A 20,367-nucleotide genomic window follows, 5' to 3' on the forward strand; every position below is an offset into this window, starting at 1 on the left:
CAAGGTTAGGGATCAAATATACTTGGCTTAAGAATAAAACAAACAAACTCCAGCAGTATGTACATAGGCTGCCTACGTTGTCAGCTCATCCTGGGATAAGGGCTCGAAAGTGAGCTTTTGCCAAGTCAGGCGTTGCTGCCTGCGGTAGAGAGTCAAGTTCTGTCCTAGGTTACTCCTTATTTCTTCTTCAGACAGGTACAAACCAGATCCTGCTGTGCCTTGTGTCTGAGAGCAGCATTGCAATAGCAGTCTAGCACGGCCTTGCCAAGAAACCAAAATCATCGTCCTCAGCTAGAGCAATGTTAAACCCTAATGGAACGGTGGGATGGAAATGAACCCTCGTCAGACCGACRCTGATAATGATGCTCAGAGCTAACAGCAGTAGTTCAATTTCAGTCTTAAGCTGGCTCCTGCTTGCACGTAGGTGCCAGGTATTTTTCCGTGCACCATCTATTTGGGATATTCCCCCGCACCTCTTTTCTGCCATTTGCCAGCCACCTGTGGGGGAGTTCAGGTTGGTATGTATTAGTTGCAACAGCTAATCACCCTGCAGGAACTCTGKTTTTCATATGTTCTAGTCAGCATGGGTCCCCAATGTGCTCTCTTTCTCTATCTTTAAAGTTATCTGCTGCAGTAGTTTTGATTTGGGAAGGAACTCAAGGAGTGTCACAGCTGTTCTAGCCTCTCTCAAAAGTACAAATGCACAGTGTGCATGCATGACCTCATTGGAAACTTATATTAAAGACAAAAAAAACAAAATAACACCAAAAGAGACCTGATCTTGTGCATATGAGGCATGTGTGGAACTATTATGGCATCCAGCATGATTGAAGCCCTTCGAGGACCCAGCTGTGGGGTATCTGCTCTAGCTGTGCATATTTATAAGCAATGGCAGAATGTACTAGTCTTGAAGGTGAAGCTTAGCTGAAGAGATGCTGACTGTTGAATAATCGCGCTTCCATAGGAAAAATTTTCTCATGTAATTTGCAAGCTTAAAATAGTTCTGAAAGTAACTGCAGGCAAAATGCACTTCCCACAATCTTTTAGATTTACTTAGTGCTTGTCCTTGCATTAAATTAGGCCTTCTGAGTACATCTGCATTTTGACGTGAACTTGTGTCCACTAGGAAGAGAATTTAGGCTGGCATTTAATTCACCTGTATCATTAGTATCCTCCTTACATGTTCCAGTCTTGTTTCCTATTGTACTATGCCCAAGCCATGAAAAAAAAAGACATCTTCATGTGAACGTTTTGCCTTTTCACTGCAGAACAGCATTTCAGTTTAATTTCAGCATGCAAATACAAAGTTAAATTATTCAGTCAACCTCGATTCYGATATTAGCAAACTTATGTGGCCAGAATTAATCTCTGATGCTTTACACAGGTTTATCATATACAGTTCACAAAACGGACATGACAATTCGGCCACCCTGAGAGAGCTTGGCTTGAATGTCTCCTACCCTGGCCCTGGCTGCCCACACCGTTCCCTTGATGTCTGGAGGCAGCGTGTCATGCACTGTGCTCTGCGTGGCGCGGGCAGCCCGGCTGTTGGCTTGGGGTGATCCGGGCCCAGGTACGGGAGACGGGCTTTTTGTCTTGTTCAGCTTTGTTTGACTTGTGCTTTTCTTGGGTGCCTCTTTTGAGATTTCAAGGGGATGATTTCAAAGAGCAGTAAATAAAGGGAGTTTCAGGTATACAAATATTCTCTAAACATTTCTTTTTTGCTTTTACTTTTCATCATTACCTCAAAATATTTGTGCTTGGATAAAGAAGCCACTGTGTCACAAAATGTTCTTTTCCTGCTCTGAAGCCACAGGTTCCTTACAAAGAGGAGAAGGCAGGAGAGGATGGCGAACTGTGGGGGAGTGAAATCAGTACATTTGCCAAGATAAATTTTGGAGGGGCCAGGGGGGAAAGGACAGATAAATATATTTTCCAACTAATTACTCTGACAGCATATTTATGCGCATATTTATGCTGTTAGAGTCATTAGTTGAAAAATGTTAAAATAGTAATTTCAAAGGTATCAAAAAACAGGTGGTGAAGGTGCCCTATTACAAGACTGATATAAGTAATGGATTGAGGTAAACGAAGATAAAGTGGTGTTTGAATTGCCAGGCTAATTCAGGAGATAGTAAAAGTGTTGTCTCTTACTTGAGAGACTAGAGCTGAGAGGGGCAAGTTTTTTTCTTACAGTGAGTCTGCATGTCTGAGTTTGATCAGTGTTAAGGCATTTAACTTCTTCGGGATTTGTCCCAAGGATATTTGGGCCCTAGAATTTTTTTTAATAAAGCAGAGGAATATTTAACAGGGAAAATTAGCCTCATATTTCTTGCTCTTAGCCATCAGACATACTTTTCACCCAATACGTACATTCCAACGTGATGCATAAAGGTGGCATTTGTCCTGTGGTTTTTCACTCGTCTGATTTGCTAAATTGCACAAACGTTGTAAATTAATGAGAGGACAGACATCAAGGAGGCATTAAAAGTGTGGTGGTGGTTTAGAAAGAAAAAAAGTATTTCTAATATTGTCAGAAAAATTATCAGATGTAATAGTGGTTTGGAAACTTAAYGAGCTTTTGCTATGGCTGAGCTTGAGCAGCAGCAATCTCAGTTGCATGTGTCTGGCTGCTTTTGCCAGGGAGTAAACTTTTAAATTCCATCTTGGAAAAATGTAAAAAGATTACCAGGTTTCCCTGGAACAATGACTCGGTCTTTGCCAGGAAAAGCATCAGCCTTTCCACAGGCTTGTAACTCCTGGCAGAAGACAGTTCTGCAGCGTTCTGGCCATCTCTTTTCTCCGTGACATTTCTACAGATGAGCACGATGTTCGAGATCAAACCTGTTGAGGTTTATGCTTGCCCGTGAGGCTGATTCACTGCTATCTGCCCCATCACAGCCCTCTGTGCCGGGGAGCTTGAACCTCAGGCATTGACACTCCTGCGACCTCTTCCTCGCTCCTGGACCACGCGTGCCGGCTGCCGCGAGTCGGTTGTGCGGGGGCACAGCTGGGCAGGTTGTGGCATCGCTCTGGGGGCAAGGGCTGGGTCTACTAACATCAGAGCCCGAGAGAGGAAGGGATATTTTTGACTGTGTGGCTGCATGTCCTGCAGGTTTGTGCAAGTGAAGTTACCCCTTTATAAAGTCACTTTTACAGTGTGGCACTTGGGTGTTACAATAAATTTAATTTACAAAGCCTTGCAGTTTCTCTCACTTTGTAGAGAACAATTCTATTCATTTCATGTACCTATTTATTTCCATTGGCCATGAAATGCATTTTTCATGTAATGAGAACATGCTTTTTCGTTATGTTATGCACAGGTAGGTATAATCTGTGCATTGCTTGCGGATACTCCCAGTAGGTTTTATGGCAATACTGCACGTATTGCACTGCGTACATGCAGCCCACAGCAAAGGGGAGGCTGCACTGTGCGCTCAGGAAGGTGCAAGAGATGCACCTGCTGGTCGGGGCCAGGGCCAGGGAACGGTTCTGTCAGCGCCTTGGTCGGAGACACCAGAAATGTGCCTGGCAGCTCACGCTCGGTAATGGATGTGGGTGGTTGGGCTTAACATTTTGCTGAAAAAGCTACTGACTGCTCCCTGTGGCCTAATACCGCGTTGATTATGTATCAATAGTGTCACTAAGACTTCTTGCAGGAACCAGTCGCCAGGACACAAATACAGTAGTGCATAAGCTACAGGCTTTTCGACTTTCTGCTGGCTCACAGTCGGTGCATAATTTTTACAGGTATTTAGACGAGAGCTTGAGAGCTTTCCTGTGGAATATTGAAGTCAGCGGCGAAAGGTCATAAGAGTTGTTCTAAAGGCTTAAGGCTTTTGCCGTTCTCTAGAGTTGTCTTCCCGTTCTGGGTCAGAGCCATGGCTCTCCCATGCGATGGTCTGCTAGGGGGACTGGTCTGCGGAGGTGCAGACAGGCTGGCCCTTTGGGAGGAGTGAGTCTGCTCCTTCTCGCTGGAAGCGGATAGGGAGAAGATCTGGGGGGAGGAGGAATCAAGCATATTTTCCGAGCCTATAATTTTTCATTCCTAATTATTCTTACTACTAACTAATTATTTAATGTCGCCAACGTGCTTTTTTTTCCATTTTGTTTCTAGCCCTAACCCTGTGTCTGTGTTTTTGTTTTCTTTCCTTTTGTTTTTTTGTTTTTGTTTTTTAGTTTCAAGTAAAATTCTAAGCTTTAGATAACGACAGCATGTAGAAAGATTTATGGCATTGGAAGCAAGCCAAGCTCATGGTCTTAGTTATCAAACACACAGGATAGTTTTGCCAAAGCTCTTTGTAACCTTCTCTGTAAGTATGTGCTGTTCTGCATGCCGGCTGCCTGCCAGCAGCTGTGCGTTATTCACTTGCTAAGACACGTGTGTGTGTGTGTGTGTGTGTGTGAGCGAGATCAACAGCAAGTGTTCATGGCTTTGTGAAGTAGAAGTTGAAATAAATAAGTTTCATAGGCGAAGCAAGTCGTTGCATCCCAAGTTTGCACAGATTATTCTTTCGTCAGGAAAGCTGGATGATAGAGTCAGCGTCACTTGGCAAACTGGGAGACAAGGAAATTAAAGCCAAAGCTATCTAAATGAGGTTGCTTTGACATGCGGGGGTCAGAGGCGCAGCTAGGAGGAGCAGACACAGCCCCATTGACCCTGTAGAGCAAAGCCAGCCCTCACCTGCTGAGGATCTGACTCTTTAAGTTAGTAGCCCACAATTCTAGTCAACAGATTTGTGTAGTGCTTTTCTTTGAAACGATTTTTAGAAGTGTTTTGTAGTTTATGAGAGGAGCACGCAAGAATGTGACTGTGTAAAGCATGAAAAGGAGTGTATTACATGCTTCTCAAAAGTTGTATTTTTGTTGCATTTCTGTCTGCGGTCGCCTTGACAAGGGAAATGTGCTCATGAAAGAGCCACTTGAAAGCCTCTGTTGTGACTGAAGTCCTCCCCGTAGTCACTGGCCCTGGCTTTTGGATCTCTGAGTGTGGCGTGCGGCAGGTCCTGTGCACCCTCCAGATAGCGCTCTTYGCAGTCGGCTTGTAGTTGTGGAGCTCCAGACAAACAAATGGGACTTTAAAGCGCCTGCCGTTTTGCTCCAAACGCAGATCTGCCAGAGTCTGCTGGGAGGATTATGCTTGGAGGGATAGCAGAAGGGAGCTTCCAAAGCCACTTTGGAGAGGACAGATGAGAGTATTTCTGTTTTGTTCTGGTTAACCCCTGTTCTAGAAGATCAACAAAATACACACACACAGAACTGTACGCTCTAAAACGGTGAACTTTTCCATCAGATTTTTGCATGTGCTGTATCATAACGTAGCCTCCTGTTTGTTTTGCTGTTGTTTATCTCTGTCAGAGGAGTAACAAATAAATCACCCTCTGCAGGAGACTCCAGTAATCGCTGTCTTTATCTGCTAGCTTACTGGAGATGAGCTGCTTTTCCTCACACAGCAAGGAGACCAATTGAACTCGAAGCATTTTTGAGCTGGTCCTGTCTGTATGGGTGATCAATAAAGTCTKGGCTAGCCACCACTGCTCTTTTTGGCAATACATATGTATGAATGAGGTATATAGTTTAGTTTTGTCTTTCAAGTTACCAGGGTGAAACTGTTACTATTAAAGTGGATTGATACGCTGAGATCATGATTGTTTCTTTGGCCAGTCTGCTGCTCTTGGAAATCTTTGCTGCTATTTGGTCTGTTACACTGAGACATTGTTGGGCAGATCATTGTATTGGAAACTACAGCTCTTATTACAGTCAGCTGCACAAGGTGACATAGTGTGAATTTGCAGGTAGAAGAAAAAGGATGTTGCCCGCTCCAGCGTTTAATATACTCCCCAGTTCTTTGTTGGTATGTGCAGAAAGGCAGCGTGGAGACTCACAAGCTTGACTTCAGCTGCATAAAGACAAATTTGAATGATACCGTGACATGAAGTGCACGGCACGGGGTATTATGCATACAGCTGTTAGTGTAATGTGTTCATAAGACCATCTTTAAGGCTTGTTCTTGCAGCATGTTCCTAAAGTTCTGTTGGGGCTTAGGTCAACCATGGTGTCTGAAATTCAGTACGTACCAACCGTATTTGGCAGTTCAGTCTGCAAAAGCTGCTGTTACCGTTGCTGTACCAGTGAAGCGTTTTTCCTGTTGCGTACCTGCACCTCCACCCTTTCTCTCTTGTGACCTTGTAATCTTAGTGTGTCATTGTGAAGTGCTACTGTTGAAAAGATCAGGATACCACAAACTTGATTTATGAAATCAGCTGTATCTCCTAATGTTAGCTAAGCATACGTATTCCAATAATAAATGAATCTAGCATAAACCTCGTGCTTCATAATTGTCTTGTTCGCAAAGTTTGACAACCATTTTGAAGGTGAAAAATGAACATTCCAGATAAACTATCAAGCGGTATGTGTCAAATAGGTTGCTTAACACTTTGCTCAGTTACCCCAAATRCTATTTACAGATTATTTCAGCTATCTCAGATTATACAGATTGAAGCTCTTAGAAGTGGTGTCCTTGAGACCCAGCTGTCTTTGGTCTCTCCTGTAAGAAGATGAAAACAAGTTTCCCAATTTGGAGTCAACCAGATTCTGCCTACTGAGCCATGTTTGAAGTCCACCAAGGTCAAGAGAGGCCTTTGCTTTGTGTTCACTGGATTTTAAGTCAGGCCTAGACACACCTCACCTTTCTAGGATGTTTTGTTTATGACAGATATTGCAGGAGGAAAAGCTTTTAAACAGTGTGTCATGAATGATTTTTGTAACAACATTAATCTATTAATAGGGCAAAACAAAAATTACGGCACATGGGAAAGGGAGYATAAGCAAATATTCATCTCCTTTTGCTCCAAGGTTAGTTACTTTACTTAGGTTAAAAGATACAAATAATAGGTTTTTCTGCATATACAGTTTTACCTTCACCTTCTATCAGTGGGCATGAGATTAGCTGAAGGAAGAGGGACAGTCATTCAGTTAGCTTTTACAAATTTACTCTATTTTAGAGTTGCATATATTTTGGACAATACAATGGATTTAGAATGCCACTTCTTACTACAGACACGGAGGTTTTTCTAATCAGTTTTTCAGTACAGACAAGGCCTGAGATTAGGTCTTCCCTGACACTCATTACATGTACAGGAATGATATGGTTAAATCTCTCCTCACTGCCCTGAAAAAAGCGCATCCTGATGTTGTGTTTAGTGACTCTTTGTATTGGATGAATGGTGCCATAAAGCTCCCTGTTGTGGTAAATTGCTTGACAACTTTGAAATTGGGAGATATGTTTTATTATCTAATGTCTGCCTGAACATATAAACTAAAAAACAAATAAAATTGGGAGGAAAAATCACTGTTATCTGATACATGAATATTTATGGGGATATTTTCAGTGAGCAGTTAATTTTACAGACTTCTAAAGCTGGATGTTTAATCCCTGCCTTGAACAATTTGCCTTGCTATGATTGTTTGATTTCTGAACTGTATTTTTATTTTTAAACTCTCAGGTGAGATGCCAAAATCCAGCAGGATTTTAGGTCTCTGTAAACAATGAATGCGGACTATTTTCTGTTTGACGGCTCCAGACAGACAAGCACTTTCTTCATTCCCTGATACTCAGCATGTCTTGGAATAAGTTGATGTGAATGTTCATGCGTTATTCCATGCCTGGCTTAGCCCTGCTCACTGACCTGCTCTTTCTCTCTTCTCTTTTCCCCACCCCTCCCTGCTCCCTTGGTGTAGCTTTCGCTCCCGGAGGAACAGAATGAAGTAACAAGAAACGGCTGTGAATCCAAGGAACTGGTCTACCTTGTACAGATCTCTTGTCAGGTAAATACTGTGGTCCCCCTCCTCGTTTAGCACACTGCGTTGCAGTATGTTTAGTAACACGGTCTCATAATATTGTGATATGTCCCTTTATGTGTGTGCGTTTTTTTCCTACTTCTTCACTAGCTCAGTCAGAAGGAGGCTGTCTGTGGTACTGTGGCCGGCTAATTTTTAAGAAAAGAAAAGGAGCATCAAGGGGAGAAAAATGCATTTGTTCAGTTTGTACTCGTGCCTACAGGATTATATGTGCAGAGCTGCCCGATGCTTAGCCTAGGGACGCGAGCACGCGTGCTAAGACTATGTGTATGCGTGCCTGCCAGCTGGGGGGAGTGTGCGCTGCCCCGCTGACGCACAAGCTCCATAGCCGGGGAAGGACGCGCGCGAGAACGCGGGCCAGCGCGTTTCTGYCGACTGAGGCGTSCTGCTGGGAGCCCAGGCATGGGGARTCCAGATCTGTTCCCGGTTATGGCTCTGGACATCTGGTACGAGATTCTTACCCTGCCTCTGCTCCTGTGGTATCAAAATGCTTTGGGCAAGTAAATTTGCCACTTTGCACCACAGATTCCCATCTGTTAATATGGGGAAAGTGATTTTGTAAAATGCTTTCCTTATGTAACAAATTATCTTATTTTAGCATGTTGAATGAAATTGCTGTTTGGGGGAGACCTGTTGTACTGACAAATTCCAGTGAGACCTGATGCCTGTGTTTGGTCATTTTTTGGGTCTTWGCGTAAGAGTATTTTTCTCTCATGATTCATCTCAGCACTTCTTGAGTGTCCATCTTATCAAATTATGTTGAGCATTAATAAGAATCACTGTGGTCTTTGTCTTAAAGCTCCGTATATGGTTCTGCTGACAGTTTCTGAGACTGATGGGCAGTGTATGGAAGAGGCATGCCCGTGTTGCTCGCAGTTTACCTGAGTTGGGTGTAGTAGGGGAGTATTTGATATCGCACCGTGCGAGCGTAGTGGCATTAGTGCCCGCAGAGGCAGGCTGTGAATTTGCAGTGAACTTGCTCCTCTTCCCCAGCTCGGTATACAGGTGCCCGTAGTGTGTTCGAAGGGAGATGAGGAGCAAAGCATCTTGCTCTGTTTTGAAAGYGGGGCTCGGCACAAGCTGAGCTACGGTGCTGTAGTCAGTGTGATGGGAACAGGCAGAAGAATTCTCTTCTGTTATCGTGTCTTTTGGTGGAAGTGTACACGTGYGCATATGTGTGTGCGTATGTGTATRTACAGACATAAATAGTGCTCTTGAGAATGGGAAGGGAGGCAAAAAATCAACAAGCACCTCTTAAAATTGCCTGTGTTGGCCATTTTGCTGCTATTGGGATGACCAYGTTGTAGCCAGTTTCATACTAAACGATGTTTTTTCAGAAAAGCGATCCAAGCTAACAAGCAGTGCTACAAAGCTCAATGGCAGGCCCAACAGCATTACATTGATTTAGAGTGCGGTTTTTCAAGGGATTTAAGGAAATTGGAATTGCAATATGTTTTAGGTCCTCACGTGTTTAGGACTGCATTCAGAGTGCCTCCTAGGGAGATAAACCTTACGTTTTTTCCTGWCTGACTGTTTCAGGTAGGCCTCTAGAAGAGTTTTCCTCTAATCCGGAAGCATACAGCTTCCAATCTTTCTAACTAGAGTTCCCTTACTGACCTTTCTAAGGAACAGTGGGGCACCCTCCAGTATAATTGTGTCTTTCAACCCTGCCTCGTACCTGGTACAGGCAAGTCCCAGCAGCAGCAAACAGCCAGCGAAGAGCACGCAGGTCATGATGGTGGTGTGATCAAAGCGAGTCCAGTTTGTCCAGCAGGTCGTTTGACGCTTCCCTCAGACTCTTGGATGCTTCCTAAGGGTGTTTCTGAGGAGAACACGCTTCCGAGATCTGATCTGTGTGGGGCACACCGTGGTGAATTCTGCACCGTGGCTTTCCAGCCAGACTTACTGAGCTGCTGTCTGATGGATGCAGAGGCTGTGAATCCTGCCCAGCTGCTGAGAGGTGCTCTTACCGGCTTGTTTCAGCCTTTTACTAAGCTAAAATTAAAGCACTGGGACTTGGCCTCATCACTTTAAAGGGTGGGCACAGAAATAGTCACCCCCTCCTCTTTTTCCAGTAATCCTCTGACTAGCCAGAWTTTCTCCCTACCCCACGTTTGGGATTCACCTCCCTCGTTTTAGTCTCTGTCCCTGTCTCTCCGGTCCTCACAAAGCTGAGCAGCTTGTGGCATCTGGATTCAATGAAAGGCATGGAAGGAGCTGCACAGCTGAGTATCATTTCTGCCATGGAGATACTTCACCCTTGACATCTCAAGGCCTCTCCTAATGTCCAGGGAAAGATTCCATGCTGTCACGCATAGGATACCAGAGGTGTCTGGATGGATTTGGCTCCACATTAGAATTAAATGGGAGGTGTGAAATAGCTCATGGAATGATAGTGCAGTGGGGAGTGATTTTGGCAGGACGCATCTGTATAAGGCCAAAAATATTGAAGGAGGGAGAAAAAAACCCTTTAAAACAAATTTCACTTTGATCGCTGTTTGGATATGCCACTAGCGCTGGTGTTCAGCCTGTTACAACAGTGTGCAAAAATCTCCTTAATTTCTCAGATGGCCTCAAAGAAAACTGATTCTGTTGATTAGGACTAAATCCATATAAATTAAAAAGCTTGAAGATACTGTGACTTGTAGCAAAAACAAACAGTGTGGTGAAAAGCAAGGGTGCTTGGCCATCCTGGCAATTTCAGATTACAGATCAGCTGAAAAAGCTAGCTTTGGGRTTCAATGCAGTGTACTGTTGTGCCTTGCCCAGTTTGGACTATGTGCAGATACAATCCGTGTGTTGTGTGGTCCATAAAAAGACATTTCTTTTGTCATTTCACTGTGTAGCAGACAATGAAACCAAAGCTTTTGAACATTAGACTTTTAAAATATACAGCTCAGTCAGCTGTGTTTGGCAGACTACAATTAGGCATTTACGGTAAGGAAATTCTATCTCACTCTTTCCCATCTGTAAGTATAATTTTAGTGGTGTAAAGAGAATTATTGTTTGGTGACTATTTTGCAAAACCTTCCCAGATAAGGCTTGAAAAAATTTTTTTTTGAACTGTGTTTGTGACACATTTCTGCAGCAAGTCGGCTTGTGAAATACAAGCTTTGTGTGAGGTTCAGAGGTTTGTTTAAGTCTCCGTTCAGCTTTTCCTCTACTTAGAGGTCTCAAAAATTTAATCCACCTTATTAGTTTTGAAGAAGAAATGGGAATAGATATAGAGCTGTGCCAAGTGTTTTTGAAAAGCGGAAAGATAGGATTCTTCTTTTGATTTCTTTGAACAAACWTAAACATGAAATATGTAGCAAATGACAAAATTAGTGTTTATTTTGTTTTAAAKATCTGATGATAGGGCTTCTTTTTAGAGCAAGGAAGGTGGATTTTCCTTTTCCCCAGTAAGATTGCACTGTTTAACTTTCACTCATTTCTAGAACATTGCTTTCAGGGCATCCACGGTTACTGCTGGAGAAAGATTGCTATTATTAAAATAAATATAAATAAAAACTCTGTATAATAAAAGAAGGGTTGGATGGATGGATGGAAAGAAGACTTTTAAACAATCCACAAATGTTCAAAGTCTGAGGAAAGATTTCTGGGAAAAGAAATSCTGTTTTGGGTTTCTGCAGACAGTATGCAGACAGTGTGCCACATGCATGTTTGCTCGGGAGCAGAATACCTCTAAAGAATGTTAAGAGATTGTTTCTCGTGTAGGAAACAGAGRCGCATAAAACGCTGGGACGTGTACCCGCGAGCCTGCTCAGCGCTGCAGACAGGAACTGCAAGCCTTAACAATAACCACGGTCCTTAAAGGACCGCGGGGAGCGTCTGAGGCCTTTATGAGCTTGTGCTGTACCTGTAGGCTGTGAAGGGCCATTGACAGTGTTTGCAATCCTTTCGGAGTTCCGCGGGGATAAGCAAAGAATTTACAAGGTCTGCAACACATTTAAATGGGGTTACTATGTGTGTTAAGAGTAAATCAACAAAAGTAAGAGCCCGAAAAAAGGTTGAAATAGGCTAATCCATCCATCGTGTTTTGCTGAGTTGTAAAGCAGGCTGAAAAACTCTTTTCAATGTTTTTTGGGTTTGTTTGTATGACATTACAGCAACTTCTAGGTTACTAGCATACATAGTTAAGTATTATATCATAAGAATGGCTAATCTAAGCTTTGTTCTGAAAAGTGAAAGAAAAATAAAAAACATGCTCTACTAATTAGAGATTAGATAAAAGATTAGATTTGCAATGTTTCAACGCTATAAATATCATTTTTGTGAAATTTGGAATGACAAGCAGAGAACGAAACATCAGTTGTGAAAATATTGCAAGGTCTAAGGGAGACCTTAAACTCTACATCTCTTGCGTTTTTTTTATTGTTCGTTTTCATCATCACAGATGGATCATTGAAACAGGAATGGCAGGCACTAGAAACCAGAAATGACAGATCCTGCAAACACGGGTGATGCCTAAAAAAATCTTAAGACTGGATCTGGCGATAATCCCTTACACACAGATTGACTGTTGTAATCTCAGAGCAGTGCTGCCCTACGTTCTCTGCTTCCTGCAGCACTGCAGGGTGCTTTTCAGGGGATAAGGCCAACTTCCCGCCAAGCAAGTCTTTTTTTTCCTAGGTAGAATTTGCAGGCTGTTCTCAAAGCAGGAGGTTTTCATGGTCCAGGCATGGGTTTTCTCCAGTTGCCTGCTCACACTTGCAGGCCCCACACTGGCAGTAAGTTGAGCACATAGCTTTGTGGTGCTCGATCCGCAGTACTTTGCCCTGTTCCTGTGATTTGTTCAAGGCAGCCATTGCTCTCTGTACTGCGTTCATTCTGATTGATAGAATAAGGTCTCTGATGTACTCGATGAAGGCATTTATGCCAAAGTCTGCTGCTCGTGCCTCCCAGCTCTGCCTTGCAGGAGTATCTCCTGTTCCCTCTGAAGGGAACCCCATCCGGCGTTCCATGGCTGGAAGGTGGTTGCAGTAATAAGTGCTTCAAGGGCACTGGAGAGAATGCCAGGAAAAAATGGGATCCAAGTGGGAAGAACAGACAGGACTCCCCATCCTGGGTGGCTTGTGGGGTAGAAGAGTGGAATATGTTTTCACAGAAGCAAATGTTTTGGACTACTAATGTTGAAAGCATGGTTTGCTGGTTCTGTTTGCCTGTGATAGTCCATACTAAAAACCACAAATTGCTTGCAGTAGGATTTTTGAGTTAAACGCTTGAAATCTTTCATATGATTGTTTTTTGTCTTAAAGGCCTGCTCTTTAATGTGTTAATAGCTTGTGTGATTGACATTCAAACACCGAGAGAACAGTTATTGAGTAAGTACATAGACTCCTGTGAAAGGCTACAACTCTTTAAGCAGATGGACTCTAGGGACCAAATTCTAAGACACACACACATATATTTACATATAAATATATGTATGTATATATGAAAATTTATCTCATCTGCATTAATGGGATATATCTATGTGGCGCATCTGAGCTTGGATATGTTACGTGTGAAATCCCTACCCAATGCAGAATCTGTTCTTCAGAATATGTTACCTGTTTCTCCTTTCTCAATATAGAATTTTCTGCCTTTAATTTTTAAAGAATGTTTTACTACACAAAGCCAGTTACTGTGTCCTTTTATTGCATGGTAAATTCAGGTAAAGTTTCACATTATACCTATTCCCACGTGGCTGCACTCTAGTGCTGATAGGAGTTTTGCTCCCCCTCTGCCCCTACCCATGCGTTCTCTCTGTCTCTTCCACGTGAGATCTAGTGACCATGTAGCTGCTGGATGAGTCTTATCAAGGACGAAAACCAAACCCACCCCAAATTTGAGAAGGAATACTTCCAGTGGTGATGCAACAGGACTGAAGTAGGTGTAAAATGAACCTGCGCTGAAATACAAGTGTATGATCTGATTTCATAGCACGTTAGCTGCTTTGTACGGACTGTGTATAGGGACCCTCAGGATGTGCTTAATGTTGAGGGAGGCTCAGGAAAGTTACTCTAGTTTAAAGTGGATTAAAGAAGCCCTCAGTCAGAAATAAAGTTTCACTGTGCTGGTCGTCCTCATGGCCTTTKCCCCCAGCTTTGTTTTCTGTGCATCTTTGCAGACACTGGGTACCACTTGTCCCAGGGCAACTGCAGCAAAATACCTAGAGGAATCTAGCTTGCACTGAGAAGTTTGCCCGTGAGAGTTAGGTACCTGATGCAGCTTGCACGTATTTGAAAATCCCTCTTGCAATACTGACTCTGGGCCTTTATTTGCCTCTGTAAGACTCCCAAAACTGTTTAAAACCTGACCRTGGGCCTTTTTGGATCAAATATTTCTAACCTATCCTTTTAGATGCTCTCAAATGTTCAGATGTCTGTCCTAAGCATTTCTCAGGTGAGATGTGCTGTTTTACATTAGTCAAAACAAAGCAGCTAAAATCTTTGCTTCCGCTATGCTAATCTGTCACTTGGTGTTCTGTGCTTGAATGGTTGATCTTAGGTCGTATACTACGTGCCTTCTGCTCTCAACAGCAATAAATAACAGTGAAGTGACAATAGTAATTTGGGTTAATAAAGAATTTATGAAGCTGGCAAGCAGCCTGAAAAGAGCTGTTTGGCTATGTTCTGAGTTAAGATGATGCCAAAGCACTGGCAAGGTAGCGTCTTTGGAAAGTYTGGGTTTGTTCCAAGCTTTTTAAAAGTAAAATAGCATCTATAGGAAGGAGAGGAAAYGGTATTGAATTGTATTACAGCTTGTCTAGAAACCTTTAAGAACTGCATAATTAACATCTATTACTCTCTAACTGTTTTGGTAATACTGAAGAATAAATTCATTCATTAATTAGGATAATGTTGATTAAGGACAAGGATATAATTGACTGTTCTTTGGAGTTTTGCTGTGGCACACTGATTTGAGTAGRGCAGCATTGGCATCAAACAGGATTATCACTGTGGTGTGCTGTGTCCGTTTCCCCRTTTAAAAACACSTAGTGCACCTTAGCCTCTCCGTAATCGTGGGATTTGCCATGGTTAATTTACCGTAGTGAACTAGATGTGTATAGCAATGCAAGCAGCAGTTTTGAGGCAAGGAGGACTTTTCTCCCATTGCCTTGTGCTGCGTTTTACTCCGAAGTCCACAGCCGGGCATGGAGCTGGATGTCTGCAGGGTGAGCTAGGAGGTGCACTGGCGGGAGGACTTCCACGAGTCGTGCCCTTTGCCTGCTTTTGCCGCGTCCAGTACATGTTTGCTCTTAGGGACAGCGGAGTGGAAATGCAGAAGTTGGATGTTGTCTTCTGTGGTGCACCGTAGGCTATAATGAAGCCAGCAGCAGCATTGCACCRACCTGTAGCAGGATCTGCATCATCTGAGCTCTGGGGTTTCACTGTCCGGCTGCGGGGCTTGGCCTTTGCTCCATTCCCAGCCACAGAGCAGATTGAGTACTCTTGTATGTAAATTGAGATGAAAAACTGTTCTGGTTCTTAAACTTTAGTATTTGACTTTTCCACTCATGGTTTTCTTTGATTGTTTCTCAATTTAAATATAGATTATGAGGGAAGTGGGGTCAGCATGGTGCTTTCTTGTTCGTGACTCTGCAAGCTTCAGATACAATAACAGGGTTTTGAATTGAATGATTTATTTATTGAGTGACATTGCAGAGAAAAATACTGCCCTGAAGCTACTTGTGCTAAGACAAATTCCTTCATCAGGTGCAACTTCAGGTGCATTTCTTAAATTGTCCCTTCAGTTTACCGAAGGTACAGGCTTGCTGTGCTCTGTGTTTGTGGTTTCAGCTTTAAGGAATAGCAGAGAARCTGTCTGGCGTATTTATTTGAGGGTGATTGTTACTGGGGAAGAGGTTATCAGAAAATGATCACCATCAGGTAGCAACCTCCCAGTTCATCGGYTGTTTGTGAAAGGGAACTGATGAGTGAAACATGGCAACAACTGCTCTAACGTGCACTTCGGATGTTATTCTGTGATGGAAGCCTACCAGCTGAGGAGGATGTTCAGTGCAGCCCTGGTCTCGAAGGGCAAGATGAGCAAGAGGGAAAATTATTTCTCAGAATAAAATGCAAAATCGCATGGATATGCTGCCATGAAAGTTTTTTTTGAAGCAGTCAAGGCTTTTAAAATTATATGGTAGTTTGTTCATGTCATGTCCTTTGGGCATTTTGCCTTCAGCAAGAAAGCTCTGAATTAGAGAGATCRATCTTCTTGTATCCAAGTGTATTCTATTTAGCTCTGAAGCAAAAGTGAAAATCACTGTTGAAATCTAAGAGGACAGGCTAGCAATTATGGTTTCTGTCTGTGAGTGATGCATTTTGGCAGGGCTTCTGATAGTCATGTGGTGCTTTGTAGACAAGGCTGGGCCTAGCCGCAAATTGAAGAGAACAGTTGGCTTTAAGTATTCTGAAGAGACATTGATTTCTGCCCCATAACTAAGCAAGTGTAAATGCATTGAAGAGGAGCAGTTTATCTACAATTTTACTTGTTTTACAACTTCTCCAAGAGCTGGGTTTGGTGCAAGTCCAAAATAAGAGGAGGATTGTGGTAGATGTGCCTATTTTTCTGAGCTGCCTTGATATTTATTCTTTATAGAAAACTTCAGTGTGCATGCATTTGTAATAGCAGTATTGCAGTGCCTGCTTCCTTGCAAAAGTTGATAGTCATTCAGGACAGATAGTCCAAAGCACATCCGTCCAGTATCATCCTCTGCAGGCTGCAAAGTTCCTTTGACCAGTAAGTAATGCAGTGAAGGGGATCGAATGCGGTCAGTTCACCCCCCTCTTCCTTTTGACTTTGCAAAGGAGTTTTTTGACTCATTGCATTTGAAAATCAGGGAGGACTGTTTACCGTAGCAGCTGCACCAACCAAGAAGCGTTTCAGCATTATAAAGAGGAGAGGGTATACTTGGCAGCTTGCTCTTTCTTTTTTTCCTGGCTGTCAGGTCAGCAAGAGCCTTTAACAGTGTAACCAGTTTTCTCTCAAGGAAATGTCAATATTTGTACTTTAGGGAAAAGTTTTTCAGCTAGCCTTGAAGCACAGTTACTGTAAAGACTGTGTATACAGTGTAATGAAGAAATTCCCTTTGGATGCCACAGTTTGAATTTGAGACCTTGCAATGAAATTATTATGGGTTTAGCTGCTTTACAAATGTGATCAATTGGGAGAGAAGCCCTTGAAAAGGGAAAGGGAAGACAACAACTGTTGTTGTTGTTGTTAGGAATGACCCCTTTCAAGAAAGGCACAGAGAAACTGAGACATTTGCACATCTTAGTGGTATAGTTGGACTGCAGTAAAGAAGAAGAGGGACTGAAGAAGCAGGAATGAATCTGGTGTTGGCACAGGAGCATCCCTTGATCTTTCTCACTCTAAATCATCTGGGGTGTTTGCAGAGCTGTAAAAGTGGGTGCGTTTCAAAATAAGCCCTTTGTGAGATACTGGGCTCCCTACTACTCACGGTCGGGCAGGAGAGCTGAGGCCTCCGAGGACTTTGTATTTTGTCGTTCGTGAGCGCGGTCAGAAGCCTGCTGACGCGTAGCTGGTGGCTGAACGAGTGTCATTAAGAAGGACAAGAGGCGCACGGTGATGACGTCTCAAGCCTAAGAGACTTGCATGCAGATGAACTTCTCTTAGCTCTTTACACTTCCAAACAACAGATTCATTAGATATGAAATGTGAGACAAGCAGGATAGTAAAAAATAAAGGGAAAGAGCATCCTCAAGTCACAGGAAAAAAAAAGCCACATCAATATAAATTGTATGTATGTAAAGATGCTTTACCGGTAAATCAAAGATGCGTTATTTTCATTTTTTGTAACAAGTATTTATCATCACTGAACAAAAGGGCAAAAACTCTCAGTCTGGAAGGTTTTTGAAAGATATGTCCTACCTTCCCCAGTTACACTGAGGGCACCTTGTTCAGTTAAACACTGAGATTGTGAAGGAAGTTTGCGATTCAGTTCTTATGGGAATAAAGACCAYTGGCTTCTTCAGTAACTAGAGGTGTTCTGCCCAACTTGATTTGTTTTTAAGTGACTCTATGTTAAATTAAAAATAAATTTAGTTTAAAACAGTTTGTTTTCACTTTGAATAAAATAAAGCCTTTTTAATTGCATCTGTTTCATTCCAGCTTGGTYGAACATGACAAAATTAACAAAAAGCAAATTTACCAAGAAGATGGTAAAGAAAGTGTTTATTTTTTGCTTGCTATGAGTACTGTGCTATCACACAGCATGYGCGGATCCTTGCCTGTTAAACTTCTGTCTTTATCCTTAAGAACCTAAGTTGTCATGGATGCTAAATGGCCTTTGAGGCAGGACTTCTGTCCTGCTTATTACATCTTCCAGAGTTGTGTACCACGAAATAAATAGATTTTTATTGTGAAGAAGACATTTAAAATTACTTCAGTCCTGTCTAGTTTTGCTAGGGAAATCAGTGACTGAATCCTCAGGGGAAACATGACTGAGCTCATTCCTTAAATCTTTGTGTTCGTTAGGGGTTTCTCRTAGTGCCAGTGCAGGTTTGTGCCCCAGCTTCGTTAAAACCCATGGAGCAGGTGTTGCATGTCGCTGTCTTGTGTAACCCATCGTAAACTGACCTAGTTCAGCAAACACTGAGATCCCAGCTCGTTGAGCAAGGTTTACACTTGGAAGTGCGAAACAAGTAAGAATCAGTTCATCTTAGACTGGCTGTGAATTCCTGAGCTCTCCCCCTCCCCGGCAAGAGCTGGGAGCCTTGCAAGCTTTAAAAGCTGTGAACGTGCAGACAGGCTGTGGGATGCAGAAATTAAGCAGAATTGCAAACTAATATAGTTAGATATTGTACAGCGAGTTTGCAGTCAAGGGCTCAGGCTTTGACAGATAAGGAAGAAGGAACTGATTTCTTTTTATGATGCATTTTTTTTTAACTGATTTGTGGTTTTGGAAATACTGTATTTATTTTAAATTTTGTGATTTACCTTTTTAAAAGACCTCATTAAGTATATTAGGTATTAAAGATCACCTGCCTTGAATGTTTCATCTCTTAGATCTTGGCACCACTCTTTAATGTTCCTTTTTAAAACTGGTGCATGCAGCTGCCAAAAAAGCAGCTCTTTTTCCATTTTGGCTACAGCTCCAGTTCTGTTACAAAACTCCTCTAAAGTTTCTTGTGTTTCTTGTGCTTTCCAAATAATGTTCCACACTTCTACCCTCTTTCTTTGAGTTGTGGTTATCTACATCTTCAAAACACCTGCTTGCTAGTGAGACTTTCTGACCTATTTAATTGTCCCAAACCCTAATTCTTTGCAGCACCTTCTCAAAACCAACTGGGTACTTTGCTGCGCTATTTTTGTTTGTTATACCTTCAAAATATATTAGGCACAATACAGAATAGCAGGAATAACCAGGTTTTGTCCTGAGGAGTCTACCTTCCAGTCTAGAATTGCAGCACTTAAGCTGAGATCTGCGAAAGAGCCCCCATTGCTCCTGAAGAAACCACTGCCCCGCTGGGGGACAACTCCTGCAGCGGGACCCTGTGCCGACCACGGCGACAAAACTGCAGAAGGAGACAGGCCTAGGTGAGGAGAAGACAGTGGTTGTCACACGCAAGTGTCAGGTAGCTGACTGTTCTTCTGCTGATCCYTAACTACAGGTAGAGACGAGTGCTTGCTGACCTCGTGTTGTACCTACAATATATTGTTGTTCCTTCCAAACTAACTTTTTATGTATCATGTATGCTTACAGACTRTCTTCAGGAAATGAAAATTCAGGACCCTGGTGGTGTCTGTACAGGCCTTCTTCCTTAAACTGTTAATGTGTTTTATGTTTATAACCTTACTCAAACTAGTAGGAGATGGACTTAAATTGATAAAATAAAATGCTGCTTTGCATAGCAGCTAGTGAACTTGGCATTTGCTGTCAAAAGACATGTCGGGCAAGCAGGATTGTATAATTTCATGATCAGAAATCCATAAACAGATACTGAAAGGAATAGGCAGAGAGGTTCCCTTCGCCATCCTCCGATWAACCAGTGGTGGATGCTGAGCGAATGCAAGGCGAGGGCCTGCAGGAGAGGTCAYGTGCGCGTGCTGCCTCCCGAGAGAGCAGCTCCCGCTCCACCGCCGGGGACGGAATGCCGGGGTGGACGGGCTGCTGGCCTGGCCCGGTCGGGCATCACTTAAGATGTTAGTGATATTTTTCAAATATTTTTCAGKTTTTTTGCTTTATTCTGTGGTGCCAGGATAAATGGGTTTGTAATGGAAGCAGCGTTAGATACAGCATGTTTCCAATTACTTCCACGCTTTCAAGKTTTTTGTTTTTGTGAATGATGTGGTAGATATGTATGCTGCTATTGCTGAGCAGCCATAGCTGCTTTTCTTGTCTGCCTACCCCTACCCCCCCGCCGAGTTTCTTGGGTTTGGAGCTACAAAATCTTTTCTCCTTGGCAATTAGTCTTAGCAAAAACATGCTTCTGTGCTTTGATCATTTAAAAAAAAAATCATGAACAAGTTGTTTATACAATGGCTTGTCTT

The 20,367-nt window shown here is 42.7% G+C and overlaps 1 protein-coding gene across 1 annotated transcript in view; it reads left to right on the forward strand.

Moving 5' to 3' along the window:
- Positions 1-20,367, forward strand: part of ARHGAP32 (Rho GTPase activating protein 32) — a 184,609-nt gene that overhangs the window by 72,248 nt on the left and 91,994 nt on the right. The window contains exon 6 of the mRNA XM_026071774.1: positions 7,741-7,827. Within this exon, the coding sequence (XP_025927559.1) occupies positions 7,741-7,827 (87 nt within the window). The remainder of the gene's footprint in view (positions 1-7,740; positions 7,828-20,367) is intronic.

Source organism: Apteryx rowi, unplaced genomic scaffold (assembly GCF_003343035.1).
Source record: "Apteryx rowi isolate R43461 unplaced genomic scaffold, aptRow1 scaffold_33, whole genome shotgun sequence".
Classification (NCBI taxonomy): domain Eukaryota; kingdom Metazoa; phylum Chordata; class Aves; order Apterygiformes; family Apterygidae; genus Apteryx; species Apteryx rowi.